The sequence below is a fragment of the Micromesistius poutassou genome (genome assembly GCF_964030765.1).
Source record: "Micromesistius poutassou genome assembly, chromosome: 6".
In the NCBI taxonomy this organism is placed as follows: Eukaryota; Metazoa; Chordata; class Actinopteri; order Gadiformes; family Gadidae; genus Micromesistius; species Micromesistius poutassou.
The window spans coordinates 17,395,885-17,417,123 of record NC_140276.1 but is presented as its reverse complement, the minus strand read 5'-3'; the positions used below and the strand labels follow the sequence as shown (position 1 = coordinate 17,417,123).

The following is a 21,239-nucleotide window of genomic DNA, read 5'->3' as shown; positions in this document are numbered from 1 at the left end:
AGAATATAGATAATGTAAAAATAATCCCGTGGGATGTCTCATAGATTGTTTGACAGGGATTTGTATTGCAGTGGGCCTGTCAGTCACTCATCGTTTTGAGCTGTTAACAAAAGCATGCCGCAATGAGCCGCATGACGCAATATTGCGCTACCGCGCCGCGCCACACAGGCGCGTTCCCTCCGCGTCAGCAGAAACCAAGAGACCGCGCGGCCGTCCGGTAGGATGGCACCCCGTCTCTCCGACCACAGCACCCACCCCCAGCGGGGGGAGCCACAAGCGATCGAACAACATCCATATGAACTATGGCCATTTATGTTTTGTCTGCTGTTGGCATATGGGGCCCTCTATATGCACATCTTTATCTCGCTCGAGTGGGGCCAGAGTAGATACTGTTTGCCGAGTCAAAGTCTTGCGCCGCGTGTCGACTGTTAGAGGGGGGAACCCCCCCGGGACGTGTGACAGGTTGTCCGAGACCATTTCCCCTACAATGATTAGCCCGCCTCGGCCTCGGACCCTCCCCTCCTGTTGTGCACAGCCGAATGGTCAGTGTTGTGTCTGGCCACCTCCTCCTCCTCCATCATCGCTCGGCGGTATTTAAACCGGACCTGCTGCGGATCCACGCGTGGCCGTGGACTTGAAAATGTGCGACTACTAATTGAGCTCAATTAAATTGTTGGTCCCTTGGTTTTCAATCCATATACATTCAACAACAAAAAAGAAACATGGACAAAGGTATGTTCAATTCATTCCACTTAAGTTATTTGAAATGTTTCAGAGTGAGTCGTTGCGTTACTGACTGGTGACCTGTTTGGCGCGGTTTAATTCTGGCACGAATGATGAAAGACTTCTAACATCTGTCATCAATGTGGCTGTCATCAATGTCACAGTCATCACTGTCATCTTTCACTCATGTCTGGGAGCTAACTGTTGCATACAATCTAATCAGAAGTCAAACAACAGCAGAACAGGTTGGCTGTTCTGATACAACAAATGACTTATTAAATATTTAACGATTGTGATATGGAGGGATATTTAATGAGGTTTCCAGAGGCTTAATGTTATAAAGGCAATGTGTGCACCAGCCTACATTTATCCAACTTTACTTTAATGCATAAACCTGTATAATAGGAACGCAACCAAAAGTGTTGAAATCCATCTGCTGCTGTCATACAGAACCACTGAAACACAATCTCAGTTGTGTTGATGTCCCATACTAGGACAATGTGCTTCAACATGTGGTTTACTTGCACTTCAGAAAACAACTTACAACCTCATATGATGAAAGTAGGACTGAAGTTACTTTACAGAGATTATTATTTATTATTAAATAATAAAGTAAAATCTTATCATGGTGCGGAAAACTGTCCTTACGCAAGAACAGAGGAGAAATGCAGTCCTACTCCCCATAGTGTTTGGATGTAGAAATCAGATTTGTTAATCTGTGTTCCAGACGTAATTCCCACAAGATTTGTTCCTTAAGAATTTCATGTTTGAGGTTAAGCTGCTGATCACAATGGGCAGCTGATCTCAATCATATAATAATATAATAATATATAATAAGAATAAGAATCAAACACCTCTGTAAACGCTTTAGAGGGACACATTAAGTAGCCATTATAAGCATTAGTTAATGCAGTAATAAAAATTATGATAGTATTGCATAGGGGTTAGGGTTAGGGTTAGTGGGTTAAAGGTTAGGATTGGAGATTGTGAGCAACAAGAGTAACTTTAACTAGCTTTAACTTTAAACATGAACACCATTAGTTAACATGAATAACATTAGTTAACATGAACACAAATAGTTAACATGAACACAATTAGTTAACATGAACACAAATAGTTAACATGAACACAATTAGTTAACATGAACACAAATAGTTAACATGAACACAATTAGTTAACATGAACAACATTAGTTAACATGAACAACATTAGTTAACATGAACAACATTAGTTAACATGAACACCATTAGTTAACATGAACAGCATTAGTTAACATGAACAACATTAGTTAACATGAACACCATTAGTTAACATGAACACCATTAGTAAATGATTACTAAACCATAAGTTAACTGATAATGAGCTGTCAATTAATGCTTAGAACTGCATCAATAATGTTAATAAGTGTAACCAATAACTAGTAAACATAATACCACTTTAGGGATGACTCATCTCATCAAAATTCAGCAATTTGATAATTATAATGACAATTAACAATGAATTGTACTAAGTTCTATGTAACAATGCCTCGACAGTATTTCCATGAATGTTTTCTCCAAAACACAGACGAGGCCCAAAAGGAAAACCCAAATAAACTGAAACATAAATATAAACATATATAAGTATTGAAGGCTTTAATGTGCTCCCTGAGGGAACCATACCTCCACTTCACGTCTTCAGGTCCACATTTAACGTTTACATTTTTATACTTATTCTATAACACACCTACCATACAATACAGTATAGACTTGCAATATTATTATTAAGTTAATCAAGCCCTTATTAAAAAAGAATATTGTATTAAGATAAGTTAACAGGTTATTAAACTTGAATTTAGGTAATAAATACATGAACAGATATATGGGTATATATTGAAATAACTGTATTTTCTATTCAGATTTAATCAACGCTAAATATAGTGTGGCAACCGGGCTCAGGGAGTGAACCGCCTTACTCCAATCAGCACACGATGCTCTTAGTTGTTAAGCCACAAAGGCACTTTTAATCAAACATAAAGTATCTTTCTTAAAAGAACAAAAAGATAATTGGCGGGATCCACAGCCTGGTTCCACGGGGTGGAACCACCACGGTCACCACGGCTGGACTCTCCTCACACCCAGAGAGCTCTGAATGCCCCTTGGAGCAGCGGGCTGTTTAAGGTCTGCTCTGCCCTGGCCCTAAGGGGCTCTGCATCACGTTGATTGTCAAAGGCCGGCTTGCCACAATAGCCAATGACACGGATTGCTCAAACTAAATATTGATTCCTCCATTTACAAACATGAGTGACCTGCCAGCAGGCTGTGGTGACACTCGTCCTCACAAGCTAACATAGAATCAACCCGGCCGCTGCCAACCACACCATTAAAACAATAAGTCATGCTAAAACCCATAGAAACCCTATTGGCCCACCCGAGGCTAACCGGTCCATGAACACAAGCAGGACGGTGGAGGAGACCGTCCCACAGGAGACACTACCCTCACAGCTCCACTGGCTCAGGCTGCAGGCGGTGTGCAGCAGAAGATGACAGAGGAGAACGTTTCTCTCTCACCTCCCCTGCAGGCCGCAGCAGCATGGTGAAGTTCTGGAAGGAGCACTCCATGGAGGCCACGGTGGAGGAGATGATGCTGGACTCCCACGCCATGGAGCTGACCAAGCAGGAGCTGCCGGAGGTCCTCTCCCTGCTGCCCAGCCTGGCCGGCCAGCGGGTGCTGGAGCTGGGGGCCGGCATCGGGTCAGTGGAGCACAGACACCCACATGGGGCTCTCTCTGATGGGCTGTGTGTGTGTGTGTGTGTACACACGCACACACACACACACAGATAGTCACAGCCCAAAAGTGTCCAGGAAACCCCATTAGACAAAGGTAGAGATCTTGAGAACAGGGACATACTCTCTAGGGAAGTGAAGATGTCCCCTCACATGGTCGTAATACAGAAAAAAATCATATTATGGCAGACAAAATCATGTCATGGTGAAATCAAATAACAGATGCTGAAATACCAGAAGAAGAGACACAGTCAGGAAGTATCTCAAGTCTAACTCAAAACTCAGCTCACGACTATGAAATCAAATCAAAGTGTCTGGCAGGATAGCAGAACCCAGTGAGACACTCGATAGAACTCTTCTAAGCTTCAGAGGAGTTGCATCAGCCTGACTCCTTGAAATCTGATATTGACACTATTGTTAGACTCTAAGGACGCACTCACACGGGGCCGTCTGTACCGCGCCCGGATACGTTTGCCCCCTAAAGTCTAGATTGTTTGGCTGGTGTGAGCACGCCGTCCGTACTCAAGTACAGCTCAACTCCGTGGCCTCAGTACACTTCAGAGAGGTGTGCTCAGGCCACGGTACAGATACTAATGAGCCGACACGGATACGCAACCTATATGTACAAGAGGCAACCGTACTCAGGCCCAGTTGAGATCGCCCAGTGCGAGCACAGGCCAACGGCACAGTGGGGGGGGGGGGAATCGTACTTGAGTACGGTACAGGGACACTTTGCCTAGTGTGTGTGCGCCCTAACACACACACACACGGGCTAAGCCTTCCCTTGTGTGTCCCCAGGCGGTTCACCAGCCACCTGCTGGCCAGCGCTGACCACGTGACGGCGGTGGACTTCATGGAGAACTTCGTCAAGAAGAACAGACAAGACAATGGTCACCATAGCAACGCTTCTTTCCTCCAGGCCGATGTCACCAAACTTGAGTTCCCCTCAAACAGGTACGGTCGTGTCAGGAACACTCGGCGGCAGATTAACTGTTCAACAACCATCACAAATTCGGGAATGAATAGGACAGCAATTCCCACAATATCTGTATGTACAATATTGCTTCAGTGTCAATTTATTGCAAATAAATATTTAGTAAATATGTATGTGTATATGACTGTGTAAGGAGTGGTATCCATATTGTCACAAATAAGTACAAGTGAAAACTTTAAATCAGATAGTAGACTGTAACTGTAGACGTAAGGAACACGACCCGTCTCATCACACGTGTCTGACACTGACCCCACACCCTGGGCTGTCTCCAACAGCTACGACGTCATCTTCTCCAACTGGCTGCTCATGTACCTGTCTGACGAGGAGCTGGGCCTTCTGGTGGAGAAGATGTTGGGCTGGCTGGCCCCTGGAGGCCTCCTGTTCTTCCGGGAGTCGTGCAACCACCAGTCAGGTACCAGGGGACGCACACAACGCAGTGTCACCATCAGCTCACTGCCCCGAGGCATCACCGCGCTCACACTAGGCCTGTGGAGATGATTCAGATTCTTGAGTCCTTCATTTAAAGTGTAAGCGCCCACTCAGATTAAACTACAGCAACAGCACCACCTCTGTTGAGGAACTGGATGTTGATTTGATTCAATTTGGTTTGGTTGAATTGATTTGATTTGATTTATTTGGAATACAGACATCTCCAAGGGGATAGACAACAACATGACAAATTGCAATCATGGTCCCTGATGTTGAGATAGGACACACATCCACATAAAACACTAAACGTCAATAAAAAAAATGTGGCAAAGAAAATGCCCTTCCCTCACTTTCTATATTAAAAGCATTTTGAGCAGATAAATAAACACAGACACAACACATGGGGGAAGAGCAGGTGAGTGCCACTAGGATTCTAAATTCCCCATGAGCCAGGATTTGACCTTTTTTCTGAAACAAAGATGGTTACCTATACTCTTATTCACCATAGGTAACATGTTCCAGTTCACCACTCCACTGTATTTGAGAGTACATTTACCCATGTTTGTCTTGAACTTGGGTAAGTACAGGTCTGCAGTGCTAGCTCTGGTGTGGTAAGCATGAGTATCCCTGGTCCTCGTGAAGTGATTTTTAAGGTATGCCGGTGACTTGTCGTTGCAAACATTATGGACCACCCTGAGCCGGAGATGAACGGACCTAGCCTCCAGGGGGAGCCAGCCCAGCTGTTGACACTGGTGCTTACCCACATGATCCCTTGATGCGAGCCCTAGCACGACCCTGACTCATTTGTTCTGAGAAACCTGCAGTTTGTCTTTGAGGGCCTTAGTCAGACCACTGTACCATGAGCCATGAGTTAGCTAGAAGTCTGAGACTCACTGCATCGAGGAATGGGGCTTTCCTAGCTAGGAATCTGGTTCAGCTGTTCATCTTGCTCATGATGTTTGATGCCATGCTCCCTCCGTCTAGACTGCTGTCTAAAGAGCATCCTAAATAGGTCACTGAGGGCTTGGCATGGAAGAGCTGCCCACCATGGCTGATGCAGGTCAACCTTTTCTTGTGCAGCGTAGGCTTAGAACCAAACACTATGAACTCCATTTTGGCCACGTGAGGAGACAATTTATTGTCTAATAGCCATCCCTGATCTTACTCAATTCCTCTTGCAGAGTGTCATGCAGCTTTTGCTCATCTTTGTTGGAGGCTAGAATACCTGAATCATCAGCATATAAAAACAGATTCTCATTACAAGCAGACTTCATGTTGTTTATATATATCAAATACAATAATGGCCCTAATACACTCCCTTGTGGGACTCCACATATTACTAGTTGTTCCCTGGATAGATGGCTTTGGAATTCCGTCCATTGGGATCTATCGGACAGGTAGGAGGGCTCATGCCTCATGCCTAAAGCTGACAACTTGCTGTACAGTATGCTATGATCAACAGTGTCAAAGGCCTTCTGTAAATCAATTAGGATCATGCTACATAGTTTGCCGACGTTGATTTCACCTCTTATGAAGTCAGTTAGGTACTGCAAACAGGAGTCAGTAAAATTAGACTTTCTGAACCCTGATTGGAATTCATAAAGGAGTCTGGAATCGACAGCATATTGATGTAAGTGTTCATGAACCACTTTCTCCAGGACCTTGGAGGTTACGCTCAAAATAGAGACCGATGCTGGTCTATAATTTCCCGGATCAGACCTGACACCTTTCTTAAAAAGTGGGATGACTTGGAATGTTTAATGTCATCAGGTATAGTGCATTGTTCTAGAGACAGATTAATGATATGAGCAACAACAGGAGCTATCAGATCAGCTGCATCTTTCAAGAACTTGGCTGAGATATTATCCAGCCCTGTGGCTTTAGCAGAGTTAAGGCCCTTTAGCATGTTGCCAACACAGTTTTTCTACCGACACAGGATTGAAAGAATAACGGTTGGGGGTCACACCTTACTTTGAATAGAAATCCTGAATGTGTTCAGGTCTGTACACTCTTGGGCTGGGTGCAAGCTTCTCCACAAGTGTGTGGGCAACTGAGGTGAAATAAGTATTACATTTATTGGCAATATCCTCCTTCTTATTCACCTAATTTCCATCTATGGAGAGAGTAATGCATGAACTGGGAGGGTTTTTTGTCTGAAGGGCTGATTGTGGTCCCACGGTCACGCAACGCGAGGGGGTTACGGACCCCTTATGTCCTTGCGGACCCTCCTTGCGTCCACTGCCAGGGCCTGACGTGCGCCTCCCAAAAATTGTAATTATAATTGTAATTTAGTTGCGCAACCGAGATTTTTCAGAATCTTCCACAGATTTTGGGGCTTGTCTTTGTTCTCATTCATCTGTTCATAAAAGTAGGTCCTTTGGGCCTCTTTGACTATATGTTGGGCCTCAATCCTGCAGGTTTTAAACTGTGAGAAGTCCGCTGGGTCTCCTGAGAGTTTGTACTTAGACATGGATTTATCCCTAGCGCTGATGGCTTCAAGTACCTCAGATTTAAGGTTGGAAAGTGGTCACTTAAGTCCTCGTCCACACGGGCAAAAACTATCTTTTCCCCTACGTTTTCCTTGGATGCGTTTCAGGAATATCTCCGTAAAGACGGACTCATCGCGAAAACGCATCAAGCTGTAGATATGCTGTAGTACATATTCAAGGCCACTGTGTGGCGCTGGTTCATGCGCATCAAGCCTGCACTCTGTATACAAACATACAGTCGAGGAGGGGAAAGCAGCTGTTAAACCTTTTAGAATGAGCAGAAAATACTTTTTAATGTACAGTAAGTAAGTAGTTTATTTAAAGCTATGAAAATAATACAAATCAAATCAAACAAAATAAATTTGACGGAACTCTAACGTCGCCCAGCTGGTGGGGGGGGGTGATGACCTCATTGTTTGTGTATCAGGTGTCCACACGAATCCGAACACAAAAACACATAGGGCCGTTTATTACTCCACTCTGGGAGATATTCTCCTTATCAGAAACCAAAATCAAATCAATCGTGGGTTGATTTACCCTTAGGGGTACCCTTAATTAATTGGGTAAGGCTGAACATGTTACAACATCTGGAATAACCACTGGGTGGGGTAAGATTTCTTAATGACATCAGTGTTAAAATAATATTTATTTAGAATAGTATTAATAATAATAATAATAATAATTGATTGAATTTATATAGCGCTTTTCTCAAAGACACTCAAACACTCAAAGACGCTTTACAGTGAAGGGGGGATCTCACTAACCACCACCAGTGTGTAGCACCCACTGGGTGATGCAGCCAATCGGCGTCAGAACGCTCACCACACACCAGCTTGAAGTGGAGAGTGAGGGAATTAATGAATCAGGCAATTATACAGGGGGATGATGAGGGGGCAGATTGAATGAGCCTGGTTGGTCAGTTTTAGCCAGGACACTGGGGGATCCCCTCTAAAACCCTGGACAGACTGCAATATGTGCAGAACTCAGCTGCCAGGGTCTTAACTGGCATTAAACCCTGGCAGCACATCACCCCCACCCTGATGCAGCTCGACCAGTCAAGTTCTGCATTAAATTCAAAATTCTACTCCTCACATACAAGTCCCTTCACGCTCTGGCCCCCTGTTACCTCTCTGACCTCCTCCACCCCTACACCCCCCTGTGGTCCCTCAGGTCCTCTGACAAGGACCAGCTGGCAATTCCCCGCACTAGACTCAAGACCCTTGGGGATAGGGCCTTTTGCGTGTCCGCCCCCACTCTGTGGAATCAGCTCCCCCCCCACATCCGCTGTGCCCCTTCCTATTATCTCAAATTAGTTACAGCAATTGAGTACTTGTGAATAGTTTTCAGTTTTCAATTCCAGTGCTCATCAAAACCCTTAAAGGTGCTACATATGATATTCTGAACATTAATATAACAGCAAACAAACTACAAATGCTGTTTACTGGCCTTTGCTAGAGCAAATGCTTGGCCTAGCTCAGGGGTGCCCACACTTTTTCGGCCTGCAAGCTACTTTCAAAATGACCAGGTCAAAATGATCTACCTACATTAAATAATGCTAAACATATATTTATTTATATATACTGAATACATACTCTGATGACTTGCACTGAATGGAGTCAGCCAGGGTTGTATAGTCCAGAGAGAAGCTGCTGGAAGCTAGTCTCAAGCAGGCTTCCAAATGACCATCAGTGATGGTGGAATGGTATTTGGACTTAATAATTATCATGTGGGAAAAGGCTGACTGGCATAAATAAGTAGAGCCAAATAATGTGGTAAAGGAGGTAGCACATTTCCTCATGGTTGGATACTTTTCCTTTGTGAGCAAGTTCCCAAATTGTCCATGAGCCCTGGACTTCAGCTCCATATCAGCTTGTACTGTCAAAATCTCATCTTCCACTGCAGACGTCTTCAGGTGAAACAGTGCTGCCAATTTTTTTTTTAGCACATAAGTGCAGCGATTGGCTCGACTAAAGCAAAGTCTTGAACCGTTTGTCAAAGTCTGGCAGAAAATTTTCGTCAAACAAGTGGTAAATGCCACAGGGATGATACTTAAAAATAGTCTTTTTTTTTTTTTTTTTTTTCTTGGGGGGCCCCCGGCGCCCCGGGGCCCCAAGCAGTTGCCTGCCTTGCCTGTTCACAAGCTGCGCCTCTGGCGATGACATACCATTCCTACTGCCGATCGTCGGCAGAAAAGGCAGTCAGACCGCTTTGGTCATATGGCCGATTCAACATGAAAAGAACACAGACGGCTTGAAAAGATCATCGAGGGCTTTGACGACGGCCAATCGCACAGCACACACCGAACAGACTCAGGTCACAGCACACACCACAGACTCAGGTCACAGCACACACCACAGACTCAGGTCACAGCACACACCACAGACTCAGGTCACAGCACACACCACAGACTCAGGTCACAGCACACACCACAGACTCAGGTCACAGCACACACCACAGACTCAGGTCACACTACACACCACAAACTCAGGTCACACTACACACCACAGACTCAGGTCACATCACACACCACAGACTCAGGTCACAGCACACACCAGACTCAGGTCACAGCACACACCACAGACTGGGCAGGTGTGTCATCGGGCCTCGGTAGCAGATCTTTTAAGTCGCTCTGACAGCAGACAGCAGTGGAAAGACTAGGTAGGTGGATATTGTAACCTTGTGTAACCTTATGTAGATTCTGGGCGCAGGTCTATGTGACCTCTATGCAGTGTTGGGGGTAATGAGTTACAAAGTAACAGATTACAGTAACAATATTACTTTTTTGGGTAATGAAGTAAAGTAAAGCATGACACTAAAAACATCGGTGACTACACTACTTTACTAGACTAAAGGAACACGCGTTCCTGCGTTACCCAAGCCGTTTGCCTGTGTAAAGTTCTGATCTGTTAAAGTGGTGCGTGCATGCGTGCTGCCTGTGTGTGTGCTGCTTGCCTCGGCACGTTGCCATAGCGATCTAAGAGCAGGAGGCAGCCAGATCAACTTGTGACCCGACTGTCCATGTTATTATAGACCATGGTATTTGTCTTGTTTCCAAAAAGAAGAGGCCATTACACCAGTTATTCAAAACCTAATGTTGTGTCTCCCTGCCTACAACCCAGCCAAAAACACTGTTCTGCGCTCTTTCGCTATCATTTCGGTCGCCTGATGTGGTGTAGTCTCTTGCTCTGGATCGTCTCTAAGCAAAGCAGCAAGCTCGAGAATCAATGTGACGCAAGGCAGTATCACTCACTCTGAGACGCGAAGTTCATTCACATCAACAAAGCATACGTACAGATTGTCCAAGGGATGATAACGCCCCTGACAGTTATTTCAGTAAGTAAGAAGGGTGTCGAGCAGTACATTGTTTCCGAATCCACAGTGTTCACAAACATTAGATCTCTCGAGAATGATAATGTCTGCAGACCGAAACAGTGCAGTTAAGCTGACCCCACACTACAAGATAAATGTCCCGATATCGGGGCCGATTTGCCCCTTACGAGAATCGGGGTGGCGTTCCCATGGCAGCCGAATCGGGACGAAAATCGGCCAAGATTATCCTGTCTGCCGTAGTGTTCTAAGATAGAATCTGATAAACTTAAGACCTCCCGATCTCAAAATCGGGGTTATCCAACATGTTAGATATTTTCGGCATGTTGAGTGTGTAGTCAACATAATAGCGACGCACGCACACACAAACACACACGCAAAACACACACACACGCTGACCCGAAGGTGCTCCATAATGCCAAAGCGCATTCAATTCTCACTTTTCAATTTTCGTTTCCAAATATTTATTTAAAAACGAAAATATCTGTTTTAGTGCGTGTGTGTTAAATTAAATGTTTTAATATCTTAAACAAATTCCGTTGCAAATAGGAGGCGCGCAGCATCAATATCCTAACACAGACACATTTTGCAGATTGTAAATTGACATGATACATTGTAAACGTTCACAATCCTGCTCTATGCTCTGTGATATTTTGTTTATCATCATTTCTATTAACTTCTGCGAGGCGCATAAAGTGGTCATGTAGATCGGTCGTCTGCCCGTCTATTGCGCGTATCACACATGAGCAGATCTTGCACACAACGTCAGTCGTGTCCCTTGGCTGTCCTATTTGTTGTATATTTGTTGATTTTGTTATTGTCATGCGTGTTCTGGTTATTTGCGCATGATTAAACATGAGTCTTTATATGGCGATAAAACAAAGCTTTGTTGCGTTTTTTTTTCCCTTCTTTTTGAAGTGGGGATCGGGGGTGCGCCAACCCGGTTGGGACGTAAAGGGGGTGCGCAGGAAAAAAAGTTTGGGAACCGCTGCTCTAGATCTACCATCTCTTGTCTCTCGATCTCTTGTCTCGTGCTGGATGACGTAGCCTACACGGCCGAGAATCGGATAAGATTATCCTGTAGTGTGGGGTGTTCCGTCTTGTGTTCTAATCTTATGTCGGATCGGAGAGCAAAAATCGGCTGCGATTCTCGTTAAGTGTGGGGTGTACTCCGACTCAAAAATCGCATAAGATAAAAAAATCGTGTAGTGTGGGGCAGCCTTTAGGCCATTTATCTCAAATCGGTCATGGTTAGAAACTTGGCCAGTAGCAAAAAGTTGTATAGTAAAACCATATATTAAAAGAGCCCATCAAGTCAAGTCAAGTCTTTATTATTGCCAAACGATGCAAATCGTCTGGAATTCATTTTGGTGATATTGGCTCACACAGGACAGTACAAAACCACACAGAACAAGGGAGACAACAAGTCTGACTGGAAATACACAAAAGACATCACATTCGAGCGAACATACAAGACAAAGTGCTAGTGCATTTAAATACCCTGAGGAGGAGGACATAGCTTTGTAAGCAGAGCAGATAATAGAGTGTTGGTTGGAGTTAAGGGCCCTCAGCCTGAGGATAGGTGCTATTTGAGAACCGGGTGGATCTGGACCTGATGCTTCTCAACCTTCTGCCTGATGGTAGAGGGCTGAAAAGGGAATTAGCGGGGTGAGATGAATCCAAGACTATTTTCAGTCCAGTTCTGACTAGGCGGGTGTTGTAGATGTCACCGATATTGGGGAGGTCTAGACCAATGATTCTGGATGCTGACCTAACTACCCTGTTCAGAGCAGACTCATCATCCGCTGAACAGTTACCCCCCCCCCCCCACACAGTGATAGAGACAGTGAGGATACTCTCTATCACAGTTACTCCCCCCCACACACAGTGATAGAGACAGTGAGGATACTCTCTATCACAGTTACCCCCCCCCCCCCACACACAGTGATAGAGACAGTGAGGATACTCTCTATCACAGTTACCCCCCCACACAGTGATAGAGACAGTGAGGATAATCTAGTATGTATATAGTATACTATATAGTATACTCTCTATCACAGCCCTATAGAATTGAAGCATCGCAGCCTTGGACACTTGTTTAAAGCACTTTAAAAAAGTGTGTCCCAGACGTGAACAAACATTTTTAAATTTTTTAAGTTGTCTTAAAAAGAACGGTCTCTGGTGACCTTTTTTCACAATGGGGCTGACATTAGTGTTCCATTTAAGATTGGAGGATATGTTGGTCCCAAGGAACCTGAAGCTGTCCACCCAATCTACTGTTTGGTCCATGATGGCCAGGGGATGCACACGTTTTTTTTTATTTTTGCTCCTGAAATCAACAACCATCTCCTTGGTGTTGGAGATGTTGAGGGTCAGGTTGTTAATGGAACACCGCTCTGCCAGCAACGACACTTCTGCTTTGTAAGATGATTCATCATCGTTGGTGATGAGGCCTACAACAGTGGGATCGTCTGCAAATTTAAAAATCTTGACTGAGTCATGGTGAGAAATGCAGTCATTAGTGTAAAATGAGTACAGGAGAGGATAGAACGCCGGCTGCCGCCATTGACGCGGCCCCTGAGATCAACTGCTGTTGCTGTGTTGTAGTGCAGTGCTGGGTGCAGATGTTTGATAACTCTAACACTACTGTAGTTTAGAAGTACAGTATAGTGAGTCAGGTGCAATTCAGTTGCGTAATCCCTGATGATCAATCTATTCAGAGCGGCTCCCCTCTCCCCAGGCGACTGTAGGAGAGACTTCAACCCCACCAACTACCGGAGCCAGGGTCACTACAGCCACCTGGTCACCTCAGTGCACTGGGCCGAGCCCCAGGCCGGACGCAAGTTTGGTTTCAACATTATTCTGACGAAGAAGATTCAGACCTACGTTAAGGTATAGCTGGTTAGCTGAGTATTAAAACGATTTCAAGAAGTTGTCAAGAAATGCAAATCCTGAGATTATCCCCAGAGCTTCAGCAGGCCGGTCCAGAGGACAATGTGTTCAGCCATTGTACACTAGCATGTACACAACTCTACAAACTAAATGTGTTCAGCCACTGTACACTAGCATGTACACAACTCTACAAACTAAATGTGTTCAGCCATACTACACTAGCATGTACACAACAAACCACTCATGAAGCCTCCCCCTCCCCCCTTTGCCCCCTTGTGCTCCTCCTCCTCCTCCTCCTCCTTAACCTCTTCCTCCTTCACGGCCACATCCCCTCCTCCTGCTCCTCCTCCTCCTCCTCCTCCCCCTCCTCCTCCACATCTCCTCCTCCTCCTCCTCCTCCTCCTCCTCCTCCTCCACATCTCCTCCTCCTCCTCCTCCTCCTCCTCCTCCTCCTCCTCCTCCACCTCCTCCTCCTCCTCCTCCTCCTCCTCCTGCTCCTCTTGTCTTCCTCCCCGTGGTCCAGATGAAGAAGAACCAGAACCAGATCTGCTGGCTGCTGGAGAAGGTTCCGCGGCCGCAGGTGACCCAGGGCGGCTTCCAGACCTTCCAGCAGTTCCTGGACAACAAGCAGTACACGCGGCGCGGCATCCTGCGCTACGAGAAGATGTTCGGGGCCGGCTTCGTCAGCACAGGAGGCCTCAGCACCACCAAGGTCACAGTCAGCTCTATCGGCCGTTTCAAATGATGTGCCAGACACACAGAGGAGTCGAAATTGCGTTTATCCCCGACCCACGGTGCAATAAGAACAAAAGGATACAATTAGGTCAACAAGATAAGTAATATTTACAATAAATAAATCCTTAATAGTGCCAAAGATAAGGGCTGTCGGTTCAATAATGCGGGTCGTGCTGAGATAAGACGCGATCATTCACTCTGAGATTAAAGCCCAATCTGGCACTTGGATTTGGTGCAAATTCCAACCATGTCCGTGCCTCAATGGAACACTTTCATGCAACAAGGATGAGTTGCAATAACATTATTACAACGGTAGCAACATTTCTTTGTGTACAGTCAAACCCAGTGAACTGACTGAAAAATGAAAACAAACAGGCTAGCCCAGCCTTAGCAACCAGCAAACAGCACGGAGAGAGTGAGAGTTATCACCCAAACTAAAAACAGCAGAATGGAAATCCTCCTGACAAATAAGCTGTATGTGCACTTCAGAGATATAGAGATATATAGAGATATATATGTAGGCAACGGCCTGGGGTGCAGAAAGCTTGACAGCCGACTCATCAAACAATCCCAACAGTAAAGCTGTTGCTCCTTCCACGGGCATCACGATTATTATTAGAAGAATTACTGTTTCTCAACCTCTGTGAAATTATAGCGGGCCCACCAATCACAGAGCTGCATGGCATTTTACTTCCCAACAACCGCAGATTCAGCAGCATTCTGATGACCAACACAAGTCAAAGAGGCCGTTTTGAAGCGTTTATAAGTTTAGAATAGAATATCTTAGGCGGGCTCTAGGCCCTCCAGGGCTCTGACGTCTCCCCTCTGGTAAATCTGTCCAACATTAATCATCTGTTTCAACAGGAACACACTGGAACAAGTGTGTTCAGCACATACTATCTACTGAAACTGCTCTGGCTGGATTAGGAGTTCAACATTTCTTCCTCTGTTCTTCCAGGAGTTTGTGGACCTGTTGAACTTGAAACCGGGCCAGAAGGTTCTGGACGTTGGCTGTGGCATCGGTGGGGGAAACTTCTACATGGCCAAGGTACGCAGCCCAGTGTCAATTCCTTTAGGAGATATCACGTCCGGGACACATGAGACAGATGAGACAAAAAAAAGCACACACTAGTTTAGTAGTATAGCAAACAATGTATTGTGTGCGTCCAGCAGTCTCCTCTGTAGCAGTGTGAGCCCAGAGCCCTTCACAGCGTTTCAGACTCCTTCCCCCAACCCCACATTCCCTCACCCAGGAGGGAGAGGTTTACCTCCAGACCAGAGCCCGGCAGGGGGGCCAATATCTGCAAACTCTGTCAGTGGGTGGTCTACAGTTATGACCAGCAGGTCATATGGGAAAACATACAGTCAATAGCACAACATGAGAAAGCAACATGGGAAAAACCTACGACATATCGATTTGATATGATAATAAACAGGATTCAGGTATAAGTATACACCCAAATGCATCATACTGTACAACATATATGGATTTCATTATCAATGCACTCGTTTTTCATTATTTATCTTGATTTCAGCTAGTTTTATTCTCAATGGAAACAAAAACTTTATTCTCCTGCTGGATATTTGTGCATTTATGCATTTGTGCTTCAACCACACACCCTTATTGCTTATTTACTGCACGCTATTTGTCTCACTTTTGTCTCCATTTGTCAAAATGTTTCAATGTCGAGATTACTGCCACATACTTCAAGTCTAATCAAAAGCATTTTATGGATAAATATGAGAATAACACAAGCTAAAATGAGAAGTCTGGCGGTTTGGCTTATTGTTTGGTGTTCAGGAGTTTGGCGTGGAGGTTCTGGGACTGGACCTGTCTGAGAACATGGTGGAGATCGCTATGGAGAGGGCCATCCACGAGAAGCTGCCCATGGTGAGTCACGCTGTGCTCAGAGGGAGCGCAGGGTAGTATTTACACTGCGTACACCGCACACACACCGCCTATTATTAAGAACACCCTGGATGTCACACTCACTTATATGGAATACATACAAAGAGCACCGCAGTGAACCAAAACAACAGGATTGGTGACTCCTCATTTCATTTATTTCTACATTGCACAAAGATATTCTGTCAGCTGTCAACAAGTCTATTTCAACATCATGTATTCATGCTACTTTGTATAATCCCTAACTTGGAAATATGTGACACAATGAGTTAAACGTTGATTCATTACAGTAGTTCTGTGCGCAGGGTGATTGATTCATGGCTCCGTTGTATTGTTTAACCATAACTTCATGGTTGTTTCCTTGAACTGTGTGACTCAAGTCTGAGTCTCAGACCAAAAGCCCAACCTCATAACCACGAAACGGGTCGGATTCACCTCCATTCACCTCCAGTCACCATTTTTACATTTACATGTAGGGGCTTATTGCTGACGCTTTTATCCAAAGTGACTTACAACCATTCATTCACTCATTCACACACGGCGGTGGAGGGCTGGTTGACTCAGTTGGTTGGTCAGGAGCGGTCAGGGTGAGGGCGTCTCGCTCAGGGACACCTCCACACTCCGCTAGGGAGGAGCCGGGGATCCGACCTGCGACCTTGCGGTTACCAGCCGACCCGCTCTGCCTCCTGGGCTCGGCAGTAGCCGCCCAGCCATGTCCTCCCTAACCCCCGGCCGACCCCGCCCCTCCAGGTGACCTTCGAGGTGGCCGACGCCACCAAGCGCTCCTTCCCGGAGGGCTCCTTCGACGTGGTCTACAGCCGGGACACCATCCTGCACATCGACGACAAGCTGGCGCTCTTCAAGCGCTTCCACGTGAGTCACGGCCCCCGGCGCTCTCTGGAGGAGTCTCACCGCCGCGTTCTGAAGCCCTCTGCTGTCGGCGAGCAGGGCTCAGCTCCGGGAGCGCTCCTTAACCGTCCTCAGACCACACAAACTGTTTACACAACTAACGCCCGCTCAAACGTGATTGGTCAAAGATTCTCGTACTACGATCCACAGTGCTTCTGACACTGCATTGGTACAGATTCTGCATTCATGTGCAGATATCTGTTTACAGAGATTAGATCACGGCTTATATACCGTCTACCTGCCCTTAACCTCGGCGTATCAGTGCGTTATCAGGCTTCCACTAAGCGGCCCCAATGCGCCGACAAGCTGCTTGCATTCAAATGTCATTCTCCAGCCACGGCAGCCAATGACAGCCCTCCATCCGATGCTCTCATCCCTCTGTTGACTCCCCCCCCCTGTGCAGTCGTGGCTGAAGCCCGGCGGCCAGCTGCTGATCAGCGACTACTGCTGCGGGGAGAAGCCCTGGAGCCCCTCCTTCCAGGACTACGTCCAGCAGAGGGGCTACGTCCTGTACACCCCCCAGCAGTACGGCCAGGTAGGCCCCCTGCTGACCTGCAGCCGTCCTCTGTTGGGACCAGGGGGAAAGAGGTTCTGCTGCAACTATAGATCTGCCCAAAAACGTCGAGACAATATGTACAACAAAAAATATATATATATATATACAAAGTAAATATAAAAACTATTGAACACGAATAAACACAAAGGTATGGCAATATATGAACGTGCATATGTTAATTATAGTTTACTTGTCAATAAATCAGAAGTGCATTGTGCATATGAAATTGCTTCTATGCACAACACATACGGTGTTACATATACTGTATATGTGGCTTAATTCGATTCTCCAACTAACAGTCTGATAATCCCAGAATGGCGTTTCCACGTTGGATTTGTAGTCCCTGTGTGTAGACTGACTGTGTGTAGTCTGACTGTGTGTAGACTGACTGTGTGTAGTCTGACTGTGTGTAGTCTGACTGTGTGTAGACTGACTGTGTGTAGACTGACTGTGTGTAGTCTGACTGTGTGTAGTCTGACTGTGTGTAGACTGACTGTGTGTAGTCTGACTGTGTGTAGTCTGACTGTGTGTAGACTGACTGTGTGTAGTCTGACTGTGTGTAGACTGACTGTGTGTAGACTGACTGTGTGTAGTCTGACTGTGTGTAGTCTGTGTGTAGTCTGACTGTGTGTAGTCTGACTGTGTGTAGTCTGACTGTGTGTAGTCTCCCTGTGTGTAGTCTCCCTGTGTGTAGACTGACTGTGTGTAGTCTGACTGTGTGTAGTCTGACTGTGTGTAGACTGACTGTGTGTAGTCTGACTGTGTGTAGTCTCCCTGTGTGTAGTCTCCCTGTGTGTAGACTGACTGTGTGTAGACTGACTGTGTGTAGACTGACTGTGTGTAGTCTGACTGTGTGTAGTCTGACTGTGTGTAGACTGACTGTGTGTAGTCTGACTGTGTGTAGACTGTGTGTAGTCTGACTGTGTGTAGACTGACTGTGTGTAGTCTGACTGTGTGTAGACTGACTGTGTGTAGACTGACTGTGTGTAGTCTGACTGTGTGTAGTCTGACTGTGTGTAGACTGACTGTGTGTAGACTGACTGTGTGTAGTCTGACTCCACGCTGCCTCTGCAGTTCATTGAGGAGGCGGGGTTCTGCGGCGTGCGGGCGGAGGACAGGACGGCCCAGTTCATCAGGGTCATCCAGACCGAGCTGCAGAGAGCCGTGGCCATCAGAGAGGAGTACATCGAGGTAGGGCACACCCGCAAAGGGAGGGCCACACATACACAAGTACCTGTAACAAATAGCACACACACACACACACACACATACAGTGAGAGAGACACACATCGCATTATAACTCAATGCCGCATAACTGGGTGGATGGTTGAAGAGATGGACGATTCAATTCAATTCAATATTCTTGTAATTGTCACCTGTGGACTGTGGCTCGTGCTGCAGTTGAAATCAATGATTGAGGATGAATGGATGGCTGGATGAGGGTGAGATGAGGGTGAGATCATGTCTGATGAGGCTCTGGTGAGGGTGAGATGAGGGTGAGGTGAGGGTGAGATGATGTCTGATGAGGGTGAGGTGAGGGTGAGATGATGTCTGGTGAGGGTGAGGTGAGGGTGAGATGATGTCTGATGAGGGTGAGATGATGTCTGATGAGGGTGAGATGATGTCTGATGAGGGTGAGATGATGAGGCTCTGGTGAGGGTGAGATGATGAGGCTCTGGTGAGGGTGAGATGATGAGGCTCTGGTGAGGGTGAGATGATGTCTGATGAGGCTCTGGTGAGGGTGAGGTCAGACCCTCTGCCTGCGGTCCTGACGTCCTCTCCTGTGCAGGACTTCTCGGCGGAGGACTACCAGGAGGTGGTCAGCGGCTGGAGTGACAAACTGCAGCGCTGCAACGCGGGCGACCAGCGCTGGGGCCTCTTCTACGCCACCAAGGCCTGAGGTCCGAGGGGAGGAGGGGGCAGGTGAACAGCAGAGACACTCTGGGTCTCCGCCCGCCGTCAGCGGTGTGTGACGGCCGCTGGTGTCCAGCGTCCACAGCTATGATGCAGTCTGCCGCCGTGTGTTCTGTCAGAGCGCGGGTTACGGGGGCGAGGATCTCAAACGGTGTTTTCTGGGCTGAGTTCAAAGGTAGCAAGGTCAAATAAAAAACTCTCAGGATGTTTCAATTCCGGCAAAACTGTATCGTAATTACCTCAGACGGGACAAATAATTGTCTGAATAAATTATTTTAAATGGATGCACGAGTGTATTTTGTTACTTTTATTGTTCTGAATCAGATGGTTTCGTCTTTTGGTTCGTATTATTTGAACGGTTATGTTCCCAACAGCGGCGTTGCTTAAAGGAACCGGACTTCACACCCTGGGGGGTTCCGACACAACAGGTCAGTGTGACACACAGAGGTCACACAACGTTAAACAATGATTACAACGTCCTGTCTTTCTCCACTTCATTTACACGAAGGCGTTTAGCAGACGCATTTATCCAAAGAAACTAACAAAGATTCACGCACACATTCACACACGGACGGTGGAGTGGACCCCGCAGGGCGGGTCAGGAGCAGTCAGGGGGAGGCGTCTCGCTCAGGGACACCTCCACACTCCGCTAGGAGGATGGAACAAGCAACCTTCTGGTTAAAAGCCAACAAGCCAAGCGGCTCTACGTCCTGAGCGAACACACTCTTTATCATAAGAAGTATTTTATTTCATATGTGCATGGCAATTAACCAAATCAAATCCACACCCAATAAACAGCACAACGCAAATATAGAAAGCTAGCGACACCTGTATTGCAACGTAGTATTTATTTCATGTATATTTATTATGTTGGTGATCATAACTCTTTGTCTGTGAAGCATTATTTGGACTTTTTTTATTTTATTTGTTTAACCTTTATTTATCCAGGTGAGTCCCATTGAGACCTTTAGCCTCTTTTTCAACGGAGCCCTGACATACAGACATAAAGATATTGCACAAAAAACACGATGAGGCATAGAAACTGATCACGTAGACATTACACAAAAATACGACAAAACATAGAATCAGAGCACGTAGACATTGCACAAAATTTGACGAAACACAAAAACGCAGCAGGAAGAAAAGACAGGTTCAACAGAACATACTTAACACTGAAAGATTCGATTACAAGAAACAGGTAAGACAAAGTAAGACAGATAACGCATAAAGAACACTGAAACACACTGCAAGGTTTGTTCAGTGAACGCATTTACAACTGTCAGATCTAAAGTGTTGGAGTATTTTTTAAATGGTTAAGATGAATTGCAACAGATAACTTAAGATCTTTTTGAAGGAGATTGCAGCACCAGTCTACACATGTTTAACCGTTATATTCCCTCACCTGCCTTTCGTGGGAGAACACTCCTTTACTGAGTATAGACTTCTCTTCGCTCAGTGTTTACTCAGACCTCTGTGCGGCTGCACTTCAATCAAAGTCCACAGTTGTGATGACGCTCACAACGCAGGGATTCAAATGAGAAGAGGATTGGTGTAGTCTCTACAAATGTTACAAATATACCTTCCCAACTTACCATTTTC

The 21,239-nt window shown here is 45.9% G+C and overlaps 1 protein-coding gene across 2 annotated transcripts; it reads left to right on the top strand.

Moving 5' to 3' along the window:
• The first annotated feature begins 707 nt into the window (after positions 1-707).
• pmt (phosphoethanolamine methyltransferase) lies at positions 708-19,929 on the top strand. Of its 2 annotated transcripts, none has more exons than XM_084469425.1 (12): positions 708-732; positions 3,284-3,455; positions 4,288-4,443; positions 4,759-4,895; positions 13,469-13,620; positions 14,144-14,332; positions 15,314-15,403; positions 16,157-16,246; positions 17,012-17,134; positions 17,574-17,705; positions 18,801-18,917; positions 19,516-19,929. In XM_084469425.1, exons 1-12 carry the CDS (start codon positions 723-725, stop codon positions 19,624-19,626), a joined length of 1,479 nt encoding a protein of 492 aa, XP_084325551.1. In that variant the 5' UTR covers positions 708-722; the 3' UTR covers positions 19,627-19,929. The 2 variants fall into 2 exon arrangements, with proteins under 2 accessions (XP_084325551.1, XP_084325550.1); XM_084469424.1 differs by having other exon boundaries at positions 18,777-18,917.
• The last annotated feature ends 1,310 nt before the right edge of the window (positions 19,930-21,239 follow it).

Excerpts from the sequence above, each read along its gene's own strand:
- pmt (XM_084469424.1), top strand. Across the intron at positions 4,444-4,758 it reads CTTGAGTTCCCCTCAAACAG|CTACGACGTCATCTTCTCCA; the intron begins GTACGGTCGTGT and ends TGTCTCCAACAG. Across the intron at positions 17,706-18,776 it reads CCCCCCAGCAGTACGGCCAG|TCTGACTCCACGCTGCCTCT; the intron begins GTAGGCCCCCTG and ends GACTGTGTGTAG.